At 40.7% G+C, this 19,797-nt stretch overlaps 1 protein-coding gene and 1 long non-coding RNA gene across 5 annotated transcripts in view; one reads left to right on the top strand and one right to left on the bottom strand.

Annotated features, from left to right (window-relative positions):
- LOC122967948 overlaps positions 1–19,797 on the top strand; it is a 100,944-nt gene that overhangs the window by 38,871 nt on the left and 42,276 nt on the right. The window contains exon 3 of one of the 3 annotated variants that reach the window (XR_006398723.1): positions 8,018–8,064. The exons of the other annotated variants lie outside the window; for them this stretch is intronic. This is a non-coding gene — a long non-coding RNA (uncharacterized LOC122967948). The remainder of the gene's footprint in view (positions 1–8,017; positions 8,065–19,797) is intronic. 3 annotated transcript variants of the gene reach the window in all.
- tbx3a (T-box transcription factor 3a) lies at positions 3,146–12,239 on the bottom strand. 2 transcript variants are annotated; one of them, XM_044332761.1, is made up of 7 exons: positions 11,122–12,239; positions 9,753–10,035; positions 9,048–9,194; positions 7,883–7,959; positions 7,292–7,449; positions 6,055–6,698; positions 3,146–5,038 (listed from the first exon to the last, which is right to left on the bottom strand). In XM_044332761.1, exons 1-7 carry the CDS (start codon positions 11,511–11,513, stop codon positions 4,583–4,585), a joined length of 2,157 nt encoding a protein of 718 aa, XP_044188696.1. In that variant the 5' UTR covers positions 11,514–12,239; the 3' UTR covers positions 3,146–4,582. The 2 variants fall into 2 exon arrangements, with proteins under 2 accessions (XP_044188696.1, XP_044188697.1); XM_044332762.1 differs by having other exon boundaries at positions 9,768–10,035.

The raw sequence follows: 19,797 nt of genomic DNA, 5'->3' as shown, positions 1-19,797 counted from the left end.
TCACAGACTGACTCACTATTCAGCAGCTATAAAAAACACCTTCCTGAATGCACCTTCACTCAGTTTACCACCTACCTTTCTGTATGTGTAAGTGTTTACCATCTGTGCAGCTGTAAACTGTTACGATAAACATTCCATAATGCTAAGTATAAAATATTAGTTATATGTGATAGGTGTAACTCATTGTTTAGTGGGCTCATTGGGAGGGACGCCATGAGGAGGAGGAAGATAAAACAGACTGTTTAAGAGAGCGGGTGAGCTGAGGGGCTACATAAAGAGCCAGAATAAGATAAATAAGGAGTTTTTTTTTAATCGTGAATCATGCAAAGCTACTCTGGTGGAGTCTGAGATTAAAAATATATAGAGCTGGAAATTAGTATAGGTTCCCTTTTAATGTTTGAACTGGAACTCCAACCACAGAATCATGTGTTCCAGTTTCTCTCTGTAATCCTGTGGTGTAATTTAGAGATCAGATACTTGTTAAAACAGGGAAAATATTAATCAAAATGTTTATCCAAAAGCCCCAAAATATGTTAAACATGTGAGATACAGGCACACCTACTGTATTATTACCCCAAGTGTATCTACTCAGCAGCATCTGAAATTAGAGATCATGTTAAAACATATCCCTGGAATGCAACTTGATGATGCAGAAAACATCAATTAGCTGCAAATTATATTGCTCAAAATTCAACTTTTACTCAGTTAAGTAAACTTTCTATTTTCATATAAGATAAAGTTGTTTTAAAAATAGATAGTCTGTACAGGTTCCTGTATGGTATCCAGCAATTAAATATCCTTTTGTTTAAAGAGGGACACTTCTATTTCTGCAAGATTGTCATGCAGTCTGCTCTCTACAAACAAAATATCATCAAGGTGGAGATTACACATATTAACTTAATGAGTCTTCTTTACTATGGCTGGGTAAATTCAGTACAAGTTGCATATCTCCATGTTAAACCATTTGCAAGCAATGTTTAACTTTGATTGAAGTTTGGAACAGTTTACAATTTTGAATTTCTTCTCCTCTCGTTAAAATGTTAAAACTTTTTCTATAAACTGCACAGATTTTTTTTCTTGCCCTTTTTTTTTTATCTGCACAATTGCCTTTTTCCACTTTTTCATTCTGTGTTCAAAGATTTGATTTATTTTCCAGACTTTGTGTTTTAACTGAAGATATTCATATAAATCAGTTACATTTATGAATCCACATGGCAATAAAGCTGTTGGAGAACCAATGATGGGTAAAGTAGCCTGCTATATAGTTCAGGTGATGGGTAAAAAATGTCATTCACATTTGTTACAATTATACAAAGCGACTTCTGAATTATAGATTAATTAAATCAACACAGTCGACACAGTTTCATTGAATAAATGAATTTCAGCCACTGAACCAATCAGATTTCACGTCAGCAACGGGAGACAATGAAGTTTAGGGAAGCAGAAGCGAGTCATTCATGATTTACTGCCACTAGATGGCGAAACTGACCCGTGACATACATTCAAGTGAACGCAACCTGTTAGACAGGCCGCTCAAACCAACATCCAACAGCGAGCCTCCTGAGTATAGAGCAACGCACGAAACTCTGTCAACCATCACCAAACAGACTAACTTGTTATAAATCAAGTCATTAGCTCGGGATTTGAAAAGTTGAACTTTTTATTTAGCTTGACACTCCTGGTTTTTGGAGGACAGGGACAAAACTGCCCGACAGCAAAACTGACCTGTGACAAGCTGAGGCCATAATCAACACGATCGATTTATAAGAGGTTATAGAGAGGCCTTCGGGTTCCCTCTTATCTTCATGTACTTTATTATAACATCGACAATATCGGTGGATAGACATGCTCAGCACATACTACCACTTTGTTCTTAATGAATGGGTGCTTACATTGGGTTTCTTCACTCTCTCAAAAACAATCAGACAAAAACAAAGCCTAGGGCCATAGGTCATAACTTCTTACAGCACTGTTTAAGATTATTAAACGATTAGGAATGTTGACTTATCAAGCTGATTTTAATTTAATTATTTTTAAGGCAATTGTGGCTTCAAGTTGGACCTGAATCATTACGCAACCGGAGAATTAACAGAAGCTATGAGCCAATCTTTATCACTGACCCCTATGTGAGCTCACGCCCAAGATTTGTCCTTTGGTTTGTTATGCTGTTGCGTGGTTAACACACCGGTGTTTTAGCCGCTTGGGGGCGTCGTGTCGTGGTACGATTACAGACGCATCGTCGCCTTCCGTGCAATAAAATGGAAGATATGCCCATCGAAGGCGCCAGGTGAGCAATAAGACAGGCCAATTGAGACGGCTTGTGTCGTGTTTACACCTATTCACTAGCGCCAGGCTAGCTACACATTAACCAGACAGTATACAAATAAAGATATGGTGTTGATAAACTCATGACTCGAGGTGCCATAGAGAGGGTAATCAAGGGATTAGACTGTCTTTTCAGGTTCCACTCTGGCCGAAAGTAACACCTCCTCAGGAGGAGATGCGGACTCGTCAGGAGTGTAAAATTAATCTGATGTCACTGTTCAACAAAACTTTTAAACCCGATCACACTGAGTGACTTTTTAGGCACCTTTGTTAGAGTAATAGCGTGATAAAACACATCACTAAATGACGCACCTCAGAGGAAATATTAGCCAGATTGCCTCCTGTATGTCATATATTTTTGCAAATTTTTTACCGACCAGTGTCATGGTAAAAAAAAAACAAAACAAGAACGTTAACTCACACGCATATGATAAATGCGCGATACCTTGCAATAAATGCAAATGAGACCAATAAAAAACGGTCACATAGCGCGCGGACACTGGTACAGGTAGGAGACCCAGGTACGGTATGTGGAGTTGAGAGGGTCTTTGGGGTCTTCTTTGCTCTGATTTATCTTAATTGAACTCTTTGAACGCAGCCTAGAAGGGTATCTCTACATGAGTGCAGGGAGAGTCAGCGGGCCAAGAGACTTCTTTCACCTCCCAAAACATGGAGACTGGTTACAGCAAATTTTTACAAGATGTCTCGCGCGGTGCCAGCCTCACATAAACTAATTTACATTTGTAAACGTGACATTTTCTGTAGTCCTTATTAGGTCCCACTAAACCGGGGATAAGGCGAAGGACACACACTTAAGAAATCACATTTCAATATTTTATTGAAACTTTCAAGAACACGATGTCGATGTTGTAAACTAGACATAAATCCAAATACAACATAACCCATTGACAACTTAAAACACAAAAGAAACCTTCATATTTTCGATTATGCGGCACTTTTTACGATCAGGTTCGCAAAGTATTTTAATAACAGAAAAAAATAGTCCACTTTTATCACACTTCAACGACACTTCTTTTTCTCTTTCAAAAAAAAAAAAAAAAAGAATATTTTTTTCAAGCCATTGGTGCAGTGCGTTGTCGCTTTTTCATTCGTTTTAAAACACTTCACACACGGGGACAACAAGTGAAAATACAATGGCACATGAGTGTGAATAACTAGCTCAGTGGATATTTGGGGGAGGAATAAAGACCATATTTTAAGAGGGGGGTATAAATGCAGATGGCAACGAAAGGATAATAGCCCACAAACTATCTTTACACAGGTATATCGACAATAAATTAAGAACAGATCCCTAGAAACAAACTACTCCGTTTTATTTACACGCAATAACAATATGAAATAATTACATAAATATTTTATATATCCCTATGTACACGTATAATCAATACTACCTTTCATTTTTTTTTCAATATTTAATTGTAATTTCTGCTTCCCTTTGCCTGTTGGACATTTTGGCTGAATCCCGCATGCTAGGGCCATTTTTATCCCGGAGCACAAGTTCTGCAATTAAAAAAGGCGTGAAGAAAAAACAAATTTGTCTCAAAACTGTGATAACCCAATCAAAAGGAAACTTGAGCAGAGGGAGAGTGTCCGTTAATTATACTCCAAACAGAATATTTTTCACACTTTTTCAGTTTTTAGTGTTAAAATATCTTTAGTTTAGGGGGGCATACATGCATCATTTGGCCAATTAATCAATCAATTCATCGTGTACAACAAAATACAGCAGTCTTTAAAAGGTAGGTTAAACGGTAGTGAAGTCAAATAAGTCAAACCAATTCAGAGTGCATATTAAAAACAAATTTCTCCTCGTGTACAATAAAGTTATAGGAGACAGGACACAGCAGCAACTTCTCCTAAATCTGTAAGTCACACCCATGCCAACTTTTCAGTTTCAATACTTGTACGGTATTCAAATGACAGGATAAAAGTGTTGTTTAATTTAACAAAAAATTGTATCAACAAAAACAAACAAAAAAAAAGTATCAGGTGTGTATTAACCAAAGTGCATTTCAGAAACTAAAAACGTCCAACAGTTCATTTTTTTTTATTTATTTTTTTTTGTTTCTTTTTAAAACCTGCATTAATCTACGAGGGTTTCCTCCTACTGTTAATGTCTTCATCACCGTCAACACTTTTCACTTTTCATGACAACAACGAAACGAGAAGCAGGTGGTGTGTTTAAAAAAAAAAAAAAAAAAAAGAAAAAAGAAAAAAAAAAGAAGAAAAAGCACTCCTAGGGGGACCCGCTTCGTGGCCTGTCCTGATTCGAGTCCAGTCCACTGACCAGGCGCTGGATGCTCTGCAGCTCGTTGGCGGCGTCTTTCTCTGTGCAAGTTTTTGGTGACATGGAAACCGAGCCGGAGGATATGGTGGACGAGTGGCTGGTCACCTCCGATGTGGAATCCAGGGTGACAGCAGACGCGGGACTTGCTGGGACCATGCCGTCCCCTTTCAGCTCGGTCGCGCTGCCTGCCATGGAGGAGGGCATGGCGGTGGTGAGCAGTGTGCTGTCCGGTACCGTCATGGGAAGGGAGTAAGGGCTGTACCTGAGTCGAGGGCGCACTGCGTTCAGGAAGGGGTGCCGGTGCACCGAGGAGGAGGCTGCGGCAGCGGACGAGGCTGCTGCGGCTGCTGCCATGTACGTGTAGGGATAAGGGAACAAACTGCCAAACGGGGACATGGCAATACCCTGTTGAGAAAAGGAGATTCAAGTTCAAACACGTATAATAACACAATTTATGTCAACAAAAGACACAGAAAAGTCGAGGAGAAAAGCATGCTGATAAACTGTTTCCCCCAGATCCCTGCGTATATGTTTTACATTAAAGTGGAACAAATGGGTGAAAATAATGATGCAAAGACAGCTGCTTCGGGCAGTTCATGTACTTTACATTCACTGTCCTCAGTAAACATTTTTCTTATACATGTAATGCGTTGTCACAATGTTAATGACACTCTCTAAGTAGATCTGATTTAGCCAATACTGAACCACTCTGTCATGCTCTCAATGCTTCCATTCACGCAGGTTTTTCACAAACCAAACAGTCTTAACAAAATATTCTGCAGCAAAACTTTACCACCCAGCATGTAACTCTAGTGCTTGCTCAAGAATTTCTAATTCATATAAAAATTCCTCACGTCTGATCCCGCAATCAAACAAGACAGGTTGATGCTATAACACTTGTCTTGACAATAAAAGGGGGAAAAGACAAATTTGTTGTCTATTAAACTGTAATGTTGTTTCCCTTTCCGAGCCAATGAGGCATTTTAATACTTTCACAGACTTAATGAGCACATATCAAAAAGATTGCCTAACACCTCTAGCTGTTGCAAGGTTGTCTCTGTCTCTTCAAAGTCTGCTTCTCCCTGTTTTGAATGCATGATAGTTATGCTAATATCCATCACAGCAGTGCCAAAAGAAAGTAATAAAACGTGGTCTGTAACAGCCTAGTTATTCAAAATGCAGTCGCCCAACTTTACTTTGAATACATTTGGCAATAAAACAAAAGCAGACAACCGCACATGCACAAACACACGCTTTTAAAAACACACGCGAGCGTGGTGTTGAGAGCATTAGGGGCATTTCAATATCTGACACATAAAATCTGGCATATAGGCCTCCGAGGCCTGTATGTAGTACTATAACTCAACATGTGCTTTACACAAAGTTGCGAGTAGGCCTGAGCCCTAGAAAACAGGTTTTACCTGTGACGCCAAAACATGTTGCTGCAGATGAAAGGGTAGGCCTGGCGCTCCCGTCAAGCTTTGCTGAGGTGATGCCATGCTAGTCGTGTCCATGGTGCTCACCCCTTCCGTGGACACAGCTGCCAATAGTGGCCCCATGCCCGCGGCCATGTTTGAGAATGCACCTCCCATGTTGAACTGACTGGGGTGCAAGAGAAACGGATGCGCGCTCCCTAGGTGATTGAAAAACTGTTGTCCTGTTAGACCTGTTGGAAATCCAAAATTATGCAAGTGGCTGTGGCCTATGTGCGGGCTGTCAGTCTGAACAGTCAAAGGCATGAAACTGTCCTTGCTTATCGATCTGCATTCGTCCGTTTTCGGCTGGTCCAGACTCGGGCTCTTGAGGTCTTCTCCAGAGCGGGTGGTACTGGAGATGACTGTGATGGGGCTCTGCCTCGAGTCTGCCTGGCTTTTCTCAGTCCTAGGGCCGCTGTCGCGGTTTCTGTTGGTAGAATCACTGTTACTAAAGGAGTGCCCCTTAGCTGGGCTCGCCTCATGGTCCTTTCCATCCTCCGTAGTTGTGGAAATCTTGCTGGAGTCCGGACCATCTTTGATGTGTCCGTCTTTACTCTCGTCGTCGCTGTCCTCATCGCTGTCGCAGAAATCTGTCAGAGAGAGAGGATTAGACTGTCAGTTGCCTTTCTGCACATAGGCTGGGTGAATCAGAAAATTGCACATTCCCATTATCAACCACTGCAGTTCCTCTCACAGGTGGAATAAGAAATAGACCTGCAGGGCACTTATTTATCAACAGTGGTGACTCATATGTTTGATCAGATATCCTATAATCTAACCTATAACGCCAATTCCCAGTTGTTCCCAATAATATTTGGATGTTTGCTTCACATTAGTCGGCTACATATTTTTTATTTATTGATTTTTTTGTGTGTGTGTTTTGCAGATTAACTGGTAGCAGACTGATATCTTGCTTGATAATCGTCTCATCCTTTAGTGAGAATTTTTTCGTGACGTTTAACGTTGAAACTTTCAATTTGCCCTGTGTGCGTGAACTAAATATGAGTATTTCTGTAAAGCGTGTACACGGACTGTAACTCCTTCACATTCATAAAGTTTACTCTTATTCTACACGTCACAAGTACCTTGTAAAAAAAATCTTGCCACAAAAGGAATTTTACGATTTAACACACGACTAGTGATCGGAGGGAGCTGTGACCGACTGTGGGGTCTGTGAGCCTACCTTTAAGGTGTGGGGGGCCCACGGTAGACACGGCAGGGGACGAGGCCTGGCCGAAGCACTTAAAGGAAGGCTGCTCTCCAGAGGAGTCGTCTGAAGCCCCGTTCTCCTTTTTCTGCTGCTCCTCGTATGAACGAATGGACTGCAGGGCCAGCTGTTTCCTGTGCACAAGTACGGAGGTTATTATTAGTGGTCGTCTCAACTCTCAGGTCAGAAACAATATTGCAGCACGGTGAGTGAAAGCTTATTAGACTGGAGATCTGAGATTCCTAATGAAGATCCTCACTATATGACTGACTCACCTATGAGGCAGGTGAGAATCCAAAGTTTTGGAATAATTTTAAAATATGAATCAGCAATGGAAACAACTTCATTAAAGGTCTCACAGCACCGGTGCTTAGCCTTAAGAATTACAGTAAACTCTATTAAGGTCTATTAGACTATTTGATTAGAAACCGTGAGGAGCCAGACTCCCTGCAGGGTAATGTGGAAGCTTTGACGCGGGTTTAATCCAGCGAGATCACTAGTCTGCCTCCATTCATAAAAGACATCTGACTTTTTTTTTTTTTTTTTTGTGATGCACTTTTTTCTTACCTCTTTTCCCGTCTCCCATTGCCAGTGTCACGGAATCCTTTGGCAAATGGATTATGGTCAATTTTCAGCTGGGTTATCTGAAATAAAGCAAATGATTTGTAAATATTAGCAACTGAAACTGTCTTACAATTGCAGGTGAAAAGCACCGAAGCTGGAGCTCATTTCTGCAAGTTTACAATACGGTACGTGGAGTTTATTGTCTCAACTGGCTAAAGATACAACATATTTTTGGTTTCGACGAAAAAAGAAACAGACATTAAAACAAAACAGGCAAGCCCACAACGCGCACAAATAGCACGCAACTTCTCATTTTTGGGCACGTTTTTCCATCAGCGTAAATCAGTGCTGTTTTTTTTTTTGTTTGTTTGTTTTTTTTGGTGTAAAGTTTTGCAATACTTTATTCTCACACCACCTTCTCTCTGATTTCCGGCAGTGTTACCACTACACGTGAAGGGAGGGGGGGGGGAGGGAGGGGAGGGGGAGGAGGGGGGTGAGGGTGGGTGGGGGGGTGCCATCATTTCCGAGCAATATCAAAGAGCTGAGGAGATGATTTTTATTATGTGTATGTCTTACAGAGAGTAAAATGCTACCATGCAGCACAGTCTAACACAACCAAAATGCTCTTCCCCCACTTTTTTCTCTCTTTTTCTCCATTCAACCCAGTGTTGCCCCTCTTCTTTTCCTTATTTCTCGACCCCCAACCCTTTTAGTAGTACACACACACACACGCAGAGAGAGGGAGAGAGAGGGAGAGAGAGAGTCTGGGTCTGTGCCAAATCCTTTCCACGTGATTAAATAAAAGGAAGATAACCTGTATAACATTCCTCAGAATTATTACTTTCCTACCACAGACTGGTGAATATGGCACTTACTCGCAACATCATCCCCCCCACTATGATACTCCACTCTCACAGGCTCCAACAAATATGACGTCTTTCATATTTTATGACAACAAAATGGTGCAGAGCATGAAAGACAGGCAAGAGAGAGAGAGAGAGAGAGAGAGAGAGAGAGAGAGAGAGGGAGAGAGTGAGTGAGTGAGTGAGACAGAGAGAGTGGGGGGGGGGGGGGGGGGGGGGCGTCTGACAGAGCGAGCGGCACAAGCTATATTTTTAGCAAATATTCATGATATAACACCAAGCCTGTGAGCAATAATTGTGCTTACCTTGTCATTTTGATAAGCAGTCACGGCAATGAAATCCGTTTCAGGAAAAACATAAGTCCTGAAGGTACTGTACGGGAGTTTGAGAATATCGTTGGCCCTCACAATGTGAAATCGAGGCTGATATTTGTGCATCGAGTTAAGTATGGTCTGAAACACACACAATCACAAAAAAGATTAGTGAAATGTTCATGTTACACTGACATTTGTTGTCACAGAATTACAGAATATGTACTTGACATTTTCTTAAAAATGATACCTAAAATTAGAGAGCAGAAGTCACACCATTAGCAGGAATTAAATGTAGTAAATCACACTTAATTGTAAAAAATTGTAAATCGTTTTAAAAACGTCTTGGTAGCGAATTTTGCTGCATGTTTCTGAATATCTTTTCAGTTCCATAAAGAGGTTACAGAATATGGATAGATACGGACAAAGGATTAACTGACTTGCTTAATAATTATAATAATTATAAATAGTAGTTATAAATAAGATTATTTCAAGATTAATAACTTTTTAAATTTTTTTTGTAATGATGTGTTATTTCAGTCAGGTCTTGCTCCCAAAATTTAATTAGAATTTTCATAGGACAACCTGGTTAAATAATGCTTCAATAAAAATACAAATAAAAAAAAAACATCAGAATATACATTATTATGACACGTGGGTACTAAAAGGGTAAGTTGATAAATAGGAAAATTGACATACATTAGTTGAACTTACAAATCCATGCTTGTCGGAGATGTTGTTTGTCAGCTTGAGTTTGTGAAAATTGACGACTTTTGACATCCACTGTTCACCAGTAGCCGGACTGTCCGGGTGAATGTACATCCTCTTTGGCATTTCGGGGTCGGCCTTCCCTGCCACCATCCAGCGGGAGTTATGAAATTTGTACCTGCAGTCGTCGGCAGCAACAATATCCATCAAGAGAATATATTTGGCCTTCTTGTCCAGACCAGTGCACCTCACTTTGAACGGAGGGAACATCCGCCTGTGACAAAGGAAAGCAAATGTTAAGCACTTATGCACAGAAAACAAAGGATAGATTATTCAACTATAAACAAAAAGCCCTAACATATTTTAATATTGACATTTAATCTTTATTGATTCTATGATGCAGCCTATAGTTTGCTCTTAATTTTTCTGACAAAATCAGCCGAAAAAGTATGAACTGCCCCACGTATAAGCAGCTGAATAAACCCCATGTTAATGTCTTCTTCTGCTAATTTATCCCCAATTAAGCCCATAAGACAACACGTCAACGCTGCTTGAACGATCTCTTGATTTTTAATGTCTTGAAAGGCCTACACATAGACAGCCATCTTTGTATACTGTCACTGTGATGATGACGAAAATAATTTAGTCAGAGCTACACACACACACTCACACACTCACACACACACACACACTTAAAGTGGACATTTCAGTAGAGTTAAGTTTTTACAAACCGGACACAAAAATTAACGATAGGATTATAAGAAAAACTAATTTTTATATCAGGAAATTTGTAGCCTATAGATCAATGAAGTTGAAAGCTACTGTATTAGTGTAGAGTTAATAGTAAAACAGCAGCTTCAGGCCTAATCCCTTTTATTTGAAAAATAATATTAGACCTAACAACTCATTTCCAATCATTAAAGATCTATTTGTGCACATGCTAATTTTACAACAGCCTCCTGACTTTGCAGGAACTTTATCTCAGTTTATTTCTATCAAACTGTATATCTATTGATTATTTTGAGGGGTCATTCCTTATTGTGTAGTGAAAACATATTATGGTGTAATGTTGGTCACATCTACATGACATTTGTGGTACAATTACGCCACAATCTAAATTTTATTTATATAAATAAGACTCATAGAAAGGCTTGAAAGTAAAGTAAAAATCTTAACCAAAGGAATCGCAGTGATATACCTAACTCCAAGCAGGTATCAATAGCATTTGAAATAAATCCCTCCATCATGAGTTATCAATATACACAACAGACCTCTCTGTATGTCAGACCAGCTACACTTTTGGGATGAACACACACACACACATACAAAAAACCCCCAAACAACAAAAAATCAGCTTCACCTTCCGGATTTTGTGATCACCATCTCAGTGCCTCTTTTGTGGAAAAGTTCCCAAAGCTCCTTGGCTTCCAGGTGAACTTTGGGGTCGTCCTCCACCTCTTCCTCGGGCTCCAGAGTCTTGAGAGGCCTGAGGTGGGCGGCCGCAGTCTGGTGCCCCAGCGAGGAAAAGTGGAGGCCGGTCTCCGCAGCTCCCAGCAGCTGGTCCATGATCGGCTTTCCCAGCGCGCCCGGCAGAGAGAGGGAGCCGCTAGGAGGGAGAGCCAGGGCCGGGAAGAATGGAGGCTGGTGACCCAGCATTGCACTCATGGCAAATTCCGGACCCCGGTGAGGTATAAACGGATGATATGCCATACTTGATCCCTGTATGACTGGATCTCTCATCAGGAAGTTCATCCAAGAGCAGGCACCAAATGTAGACGACTGGTCGGATTTAAAACAATATATCTACAACAATGATGCCAGCGCACAAGAGGAGCAAATGGAGACAAAATAAAAAAAAAGGGAGGAAAAAATAAATCTGAAGTTGGAAAGCTTTTGGAAATTCCTCCTTCAACTCTGCAGAAATAAGCATCCACTTCTTTTTCACAAGTTGCAGGGAAATCTCTACAGTCGTTTGCTGGACTTGGATCAAAAGTCTTCAAAGAGAAATGTAAAAATGTTCTCCATTAATCTTCAAGAGTGTTGCGAGCCCGATTTTCTTCAGAGTCTGAAGCGCATCGGACACCTCTGTGTGTCTCGCTGTCTTGCGGACATTAGTCGAATTAAACCAACTCGGGTGAGTCACTTAATTGACTGCAGTGCATTCTTTCTCTTCTGCTGCTGTTTACAATATCGGCATTCCTGTTAAAATGCGTTCCTTCTTATTGGCTTCAGTCCTGCAGCGAGGGCGACGTGTTGAAATATTTCGATAGCGCCGAATAATCCCCCTGCCTTTACTTGCTCCGGACATGCACCCTCTCTCTCACACACACACACATAGCCTACACACTTTTTATTCCTCCTCTCTCTTTCACGCACGCACACACATTTCAGGGAAAGACGTGTGCAGAGAAAGAAGTCCGCTGACGGCCAGAGAGAAAGAGAGAGAGAGAGAGAGGTGGTAAGGTCCCAGCTCCGTGATTTTCCTAGCGCCTCTGTGGCCCATAGGGCTTCATACTGTATGGATGTGTTGCATGTTACGAGTAGCAGCGCTCCGTTTGATTGGCTCTTTGACGCTTTCGGACCAATTGTGTGGCTGCGTAGGCGTGGTTTTAACAGGTCGGGTGGAGGGGACAGACTTCAGACTTATAAAAAGGTGTTTGGAAACTCAAAAGGGCTTTGCCGTGAAACACCACCCTGCCTCAGCCAGTGTTGTGTGAATATGTCAACATCGTTATAGAAGTTGCGCTATCGGTCGGTCTGTGAGACCCAGCGAAGGGGAGAGAGCAGACAAGCCAAGCCGGGAAACCGGCTCGCTCTGTCGGCGAGATGTTATGATCTGCTTGGGCTGTTGCCTTCCTTCTCTGACCCTCAGCACATTTCGTATTCTTATGCTTTGAATATCGCGAACATAATTTTAGTCATTCATAATTATTACATGATTTTGCAGCATTCAATTCGCGGTCTACTGAATTTTCAGAGATTAACAGCGCTGAAAAGCAGCTGAGCCAACATTTCCTGTAACATCCTCCTTTGAAATCAGCTCAGGAAAATATAACCGGTTGACGGGATGAGGCGCTCGATGATAAGTACATGTAGGCTAATGTTCATAAGATAACGGTTTATAATAATATTTGTTGGTTACTATGGGTTCATATTTTAGAAAGCTCATGGATGGAAGATTTACTCAATATTTTTTTTCTCATTTTGTCATTCTGGATACACTCAGCTCTTCATTCTCACTGTGCCTCTCTAGCCTGCATCTGTATTTGACTCGGTGTGAGTGAAGTCTGTTATGAATCTTATGGAAATCTATTTCGCATCTTATATTGCTGAAGCCTCTTGGGTGAAGGGTGAAACTAGAGGATAGTTTTTTTTTTTTTTTTATCTCAGCTTGAAATAGCATTCTTCTAAGTTTACCTGAATTAATCGTGTTTCACAAGTTTGCGCGCAAAGTCTCAGAAGACTCTGAAGTCTAGTGAGGATGCGCTCACTGCTGCTTGTGTATTATCAATTCTTGCATCTATAGATGTTTTGATTCATACTAATCAATGCTGTTGTTAAATATAGAGCGCTTTCCCGGCACAACTGTCTCAGGGAAACAATTCAATATCAGTCCCTGTCGACAGAGTGACAGTTGTACAGGCTGCACCGTGTCAGTGACAGTACAAGGCGTATTTTTAACAAAAATGTTCTCGTTTGTATGAAGTCAACTACAGCTGTCATTATCTTTTTTCTCCACATTATTGAAGCCGCTTGAACTCTTATCAGTCGCACAATTTATAAGGTTAAGCCTTGGATATGAATAAAGCTTTAGACTTAAAACCCACCACAAAAAAAAAAAAAACAAAACAAAAAAAAAAACACCAGTTAGAAGTGTTGTAGCTCACTATTGGGCGCAGTAATTCTGCCTCACTGCAATGTGTCTAAAGAGATGTGCACCCCAAACAGCGCCACGCTAGCGCTCTCTTAAATGCTATTTAACCACAAATTCACAGGTAAACTAGAGAGCCGTGGCGAGTCAGCCACCTTGGACAAACATTTGTCATCAATTCTCAGTCAATTGTCTGTCTCCGTGGACTCAGGCGGGGACCAAAGCTGTGGTGGATCTCAAAGTCCTTGAGGGGCCTATTTAGAGCGAATTCTCACAAAAGAAGTAATAGGCCTATTGAATTATGACAACGTGTGCTGCGTTAAATGTTTTGCATCACACCTATGTTGTTAATTCATGTGCAACCTGGGCGAAATTCTATCTACTCTTTTAGATTTTTGTAACATTAAAAGGTGTGATGTACTTGTTGCACATTGTGGGTTGTTCTAATTTTTTTTGGAAGCTTTTTATAGTATTTTTTGTGAATCTTGGAGCTTGAAATAGTCAGTAAATGGCTCACTGAGAGCCACTGGAAGCATGAACTTTAGATGAATATCAGCTCAGTGTTTGCATGCAGGTGTTAATGAGAAACCATTGCTGTCATGTTATGCAGGTTTTAATCATTGTAGCGCACTACTTGTCTATCATGTCACAGTGCCCTTCCCATCATAGGATTGTCCTAATGACAAAGTGTTGATTTAGAAAACACCTGTATGTTTGTGCCCGTATATGTGCATACTGTATGTGTGTAAAGTGGAGTGCTCTGCATGCATATACAGTATGTTCCCCAGGGGAGATACACAAGGATATTCGGCTTATGTGTTGCATGATATTGATTTGCCACAGAAAACAAATGTGATAGCTGTTGATAAACCACAGCAGGGTCTGACCGAGTGAAAAATCTAACAGATATCCATCAGTAGCTAAACCATTCACATGGTATGAGCTCCAAAATAAAGATGCCGCTTTCCACCAGCCTACTTCCAGGGCCTTCCAGTCTTCTCTTTGTGTGAGTGAGGTCAGGTCTGTGTCAATTACTGCGGCTTATTCTTCTTTAAACACTCACCCCCATTAGCAGCACATTTCAATTTAGTGGAAGGTGTCATCAAATAGGAAGCAGTGTTGACACGGCGGCAGCCTTTCAGTCTCTGTGGCCAAGCTGGCTTCATTAGCTAAGCAAGTAGAGAATGGTCAATACACTATATAAACTTTTACAGGGTTAGGGCTCTCAGGGACTCCAAGAGGCTATAAAAAGGTCTGAGCTGACACTACTGATTGATGAAGCCAACTTTGTCAGCGCTTCCCTTTTTTACATCTACAGAGATTATGCATATCAAAATCAAAAGAGGCAGTATATTTGACTGGACAGGCTCTAAAATTTCTCGCTCGACGTGGGTGGGTGATTTCTGACAGTACAAGGGGACAGCCTTTGTTTTAAACTGTCCTACTTCTAACTGTCCACACACATTTCAGCAGTTGCCCTCAGAGATTGTGCGATAAGACGTCTGCATTTAATTGGAAGAGCAGTTCCTTTCACGTGCCTCTGCAGTGAAATGATTTCCAGTTGCAACCAATGTGTTTTTATCGAATATTATTATTACTTTTTACCCCCTTTTGCTAACCTCTCAATATTATCAATGAAGAAAAACTGCACTGAGGTCATAGGTTATGAAGCCTTCATGCCCTGACTACACACAACAGCCATACTGTGTAGGTTCATTAAGCAAAGCTTCAAAGACATTCCTGGAATTGATCATGGAGCTGCAAGTGATGTAATGTATGCTGTCCTGTTTATTTGCAGATTGTTAATGATAAGCAAGGACAGACTTGGTGGCACCGCTCCTGAATGGAGGAGATTGTCTGGTGAGAGTCATCAGCCCTAACACCACATGATAGGGAAAGGAAACATCACAAGATTAGTATACTCAACTACTATAATGACTCCAAACTTCATTACGGACATCCCGACACAAAGTGGAGGGGGAGATGTTCAATTGACAGCGTAATGACTTTCTAAATGCAAACCATTTACCTCAAGGATTAGGTGAGGATAAAATTGATCCATTGAGGCTATATTGTCCCAAAAAGGGTGCAGATTGGAAAATGCACTTTCCAGAACCACATGCATGTTTTAGTTCAATTGGAGGAATGATAAACTCTTTACCTGTCGATGAATTGTCCCTGTCAGGCATTTTTCAAGTCAACCCTTGCTCTCATCAATTCCTGCCCTGGCCAGTTATGGGTATTGATGAAAAACAATTTTAGTTAATTAGGGGATGTGTTTATTGATGGCAGGGCATTGACTACAGATTGACAAGGAAAATGGTAGTGAGCTGGGGAGACATTTGCTCCCTTGATTGAGGTTGTTCATCAACAGTGACGCAGGCTCATAACTTTTAACTTACTACCACATAGTTAAGAAAGAGGCCACTGAAAGGTGAAAAATGTCATGTTTAGCTTTTGATCCATAATCTAAATATGGCAAAACTGATGCTAAAAGCCCTAGATCTTAATCTCCGATTCATTTATAAATTGATTGGCATTATGCAATATGTGATCTGCGTCATTTATTAATATTTTGAAACTGTATACTATTACGCATTATCATAAAGTAGACCTTAACTGTGACCTCAAATGTCACAGTTATATCACATCTGCATGCTCGAAATGCTGAGATTACATGCATGTATGTGTTTTATATAATCAATTATGGCTCAGAAATCATAAGAGCTTATGTTATGCAAGTTTGCATTGCATTGTTTGGCCCGCAGCCCACTAAACGCTTGCTTAATGGTTCCTGTTCACATAAAACAAGCTATGCTCATTATCGCCTGTTGCTGTACAATAGAGTAAGAAGTGAACAGCTGCCTTTTAAAGGTACATTGTATGCAGCACTATAAGAACAAACCGGTCCAGTGGCATGCATCACCTCTAGAGTATAATGCAAGGGGATTTTGTCTGCTCAACCTCATAAACAGCCATCAGGCTTTCTCCGCAGCTACAAGTGGTGTGATCAAGATGCTCGTGGTAAATGCCTCAGCCCCTCTTTGACACATGTGGACCATGTGTCAAAAGTCTTTAGCTTGCCTTACGTGCCACCACTCGCCAACATCGAGATAAGCATCTTTCCCCTTATATTTTGAGTGCTGAGAATCTTACTGAAACCACTTTTGCATGCTAAAAAGCACACAATAGCAAATGGGAAACAGCAGAATCCTCAGGTTATTTGTCATCAAGTTAGCACAGTATAAATATGCTCCCGCTATGTTCATGAGAGGCATCAGTTAGGGACTATTTTGTGTAAAATCAAAAAGTATTTGGGTTTTGGTGGGCAGGGAGGTGGCCTAATTTGGGTATCTGCTGTCCATTTAGCCTCCCCATCACTGGCATTGGCTTTGTGCTGCTGCTTCGACTTTACAGTCTCACGAAGTTGCAAGATTTTGCCATTGAGCCCAACCTCAAGACCCAGTGCTTTTAAGAGGAGAGTGGTATAAAGCAGTGCATTCCTTCACCAAGGGAATCTTGGGCTAAGGGGTTAGGGTGGCTTCTCTCTAGAGGTTAAGTGGGATAAGTGTGTGGCTCATGTCAACCCCACTACCCCCCAATAGTTTCTGGAAAATTTGCAATGGGGTCAGATTGGATTACTGTGTTTTGGTATTTACATGGAGACAGAGGGCTTTGAAATGGAAAACCATAGGCGGAAAAGCAAGTGCCATGCAGTCTGAAAGGCTGAGTAAAAGAAACCAGCACTGATTTCCACTGACGGGACGGTTGAATATGTCTTTTATGTCTTTCTGCCCCACAATCAGACATTCTGTTACCAAGAATGGTGATTGTCGAGGTAAATGGATCAAGTGCAGTGCCAATCTTTAAAGTAAATCCACACTAAGCTCTATGATAGACGTCCAATAGGAAATAAGGAGGTTTCAGGCATCATGCTTATGCTCACAGATATACCACATCATAGCTGTGACTGCGGCTTCAAGGGAGTTCCTAAAACGCAGTTAAGGAATTTTGCAGCGCAGTTATGCTACATAAACAGCAGTATACCTCATCCCAAAATGACCTTGTAAAAATTCACTTAGGTGTCAGTCCCCCTCAAGGTAAGCCTGGTCCTCCTGGATTTGTGCTTCAGGTGGGCTGTCATTTTTTCCTGTTGAACCTCGTTGCAGACCTGCTGGGATAAGTTTTCTGGGTTATTTTGAGTAGGATTCCCTAGCCACTCCCTACAGGTGCTGTGTGCAGGCCTGCGCCAGTAATCCACCCCTTTCAGTGCAGATTTTCGCTGTGCCTCATCCCCACGAGGTTTTACTCTGTTTAGGCAAAGCAGCAGTTAGCAGGATTAAAATAGCACTTATGTAACAAACATTTGTTTTAAAATATTTTGTCACTTGTGTATTTGTATGTAGCGGTTTATTGAAAGTTAAATAATGATATTAGTCAGCTTAGAATATTTTGGGACCTCTAGGGAAGACTCCAGCAACACTTGGTGGTATAAAGAACAACTTTATTTTAATTATTATTTTAAAAAAAGTGTGTTGCTGGAGTCTTGACCCTTTCTTTCCTTCTCTTTGCACCTTGGAAGTAGGTGTAAGTTGGGCAAGAAATCCTTACTCTGCTGAAAATAAATATCTCTGAAATTCTAGTTTCCCTGTAAAACAGTGATCACTTTGTTTCAGACTTTATGGGAAATCCAGTTTTCATTGAAATATAGCACATCCAGCATTTAGGTTTGCACCCTTAAACATGAGTGTAAGTGAATGTGTTTTATAGGCTCTATGACAAAAAAAGGCCCCTCCAAAATGGCAATTGTATAATTTGTTGTCAAATTTCTCATTGTCCACTTTTTTTTTTCTTTTTTAAACAATCTTTTCAGACGCTTTGAGGGAATACATGAGTTTGGAAATATCTCATTTTACCTGCATCATTTAACGTCATTAACACTCAGACTTAGTTTCTTTTTTTTCAAGCACACTGATAAATAAAAACAACAGGTGTTAAATGTTTCTGATGCTGGGTGAATATTTAAGTAGAGTTCAGAGCTCCCTGTGCGTACAAACCTTTGCGCTCTGACACAAATGTTCCTGTAAGTTTGTCGGCTACTTTTTTCCCCCTGCCTCTGCAGAAACTTGACCTCCCGTTTCTGGGTGAATTAACGGTTTTGTCAGTAGCGAGAACAACAATTTGAAGTGTATGCGGCAAGCTCAAGCGGCGGCAAAGTTGAGTGCGGTCAATTGAATCTCCCACATGCTTCTCTGTGCGATGGATGAATCCATCTATTAACTGTTGAAGCCATAATGCCTTGTAAATGTTTGCAGAAAACTCCTCTGAGTATGGAGCCTTGCATTAAGTTGTTGGGAGAGGGATACATTTATATTTTCTTTATCAAATATTACTTCAAATCAAAACAAAATTTAAAAAATAATCAAAAAACAAGCGTTTCACGATTATATTCATGCTCTGCCTCTACATTAATGTTTGGGAATGCTTAATATATTTTCTTAGGAGTGAGAGCTCAACTATTTTCTTCACAGAGGTTTTTTAACAAATGTAAAGTCAGAATTTGAACAAGCTCATTTAAATAACGTTTAAATAACGTGTTTACATTGAAGACAGATTAAGTTGTCTCTTTGCTTTGTGGTGTCTAATGTAGCCACCGCTGTTGTGCGTCAACAGGTTTGTCTGGCTTGGCGCACACTATGAGCGTGTGCTGCTGGCTTGTATGGGATATGTGAGTTGAAAAGCCTACTACCATTTAGCCTAATAGTCTATTAGGTTTGACATAAAACTACCAATTCACCATCTCATAGTCTACACTGAGCCATATCCACCGATGCTGGATAAAAAAAAAAAAGCTTTCTTTCTTTAGATCTATTATGAGTCACGTTAGACAGTTTCAGGGCCACCTTTTTTTCTTTCTTTTTTTTTTTTACTAGCTGTTTGGCTTTGCTGCTTTTTCATGTTCAAATTGCAAGTCGTCAGAGACTTGTGACATTTGAAATATGAGACTGGCCGTATTTGCGAAGTTAGACAATACACGAAAACCACATGAAAATCAAAATAAGTAGGATGCGGTTAGGAGCTGTGCTTTCATTTATTGAAGTCCCTACACATGTTTTGCATAAAGACATTTTTTTGGGGGGGGTAAATGAGGGGGAGTATTTGAAC

This window comes from Thunnus albacares, chromosome 18, assembly GCF_914725855.1.
Source record: "Thunnus albacares chromosome 18, fThuAlb1.1, whole genome shotgun sequence".
Taxonomy (NCBI): Eukaryota; Metazoa; Chordata; class Actinopteri; order Scombriformes; family Scombridae; genus Thunnus; species Thunnus albacares.
This window is presented reverse-complemented; position numbering and strand designations above follow the sequence as displayed.

Bases quoted from the DNA above. Each gene is read 5' to 3' on its own strand.
- tbx3a (XM_044332761.1), bottom strand. From the start codon at position 11,513: ATGAACTTCCTGATGAGAGATCCAGTCATACAGGGATCAAGTATGGCA. The intron at 9,195-9,752 runs GTATGTCAATTT...TGTGTGTTTCAG, and splicing joins GATTTGTAAGTTCAACTAAT to ACCATACTTAACTCGATGCA. The intron at 7,450-7,882 runs GTAAGAAAAAAG...ACTTGTGCACAG, and splicing joins AATGGGAGACGGGAAAAGAG to GAAACAGCTGGCCCTGCAGT.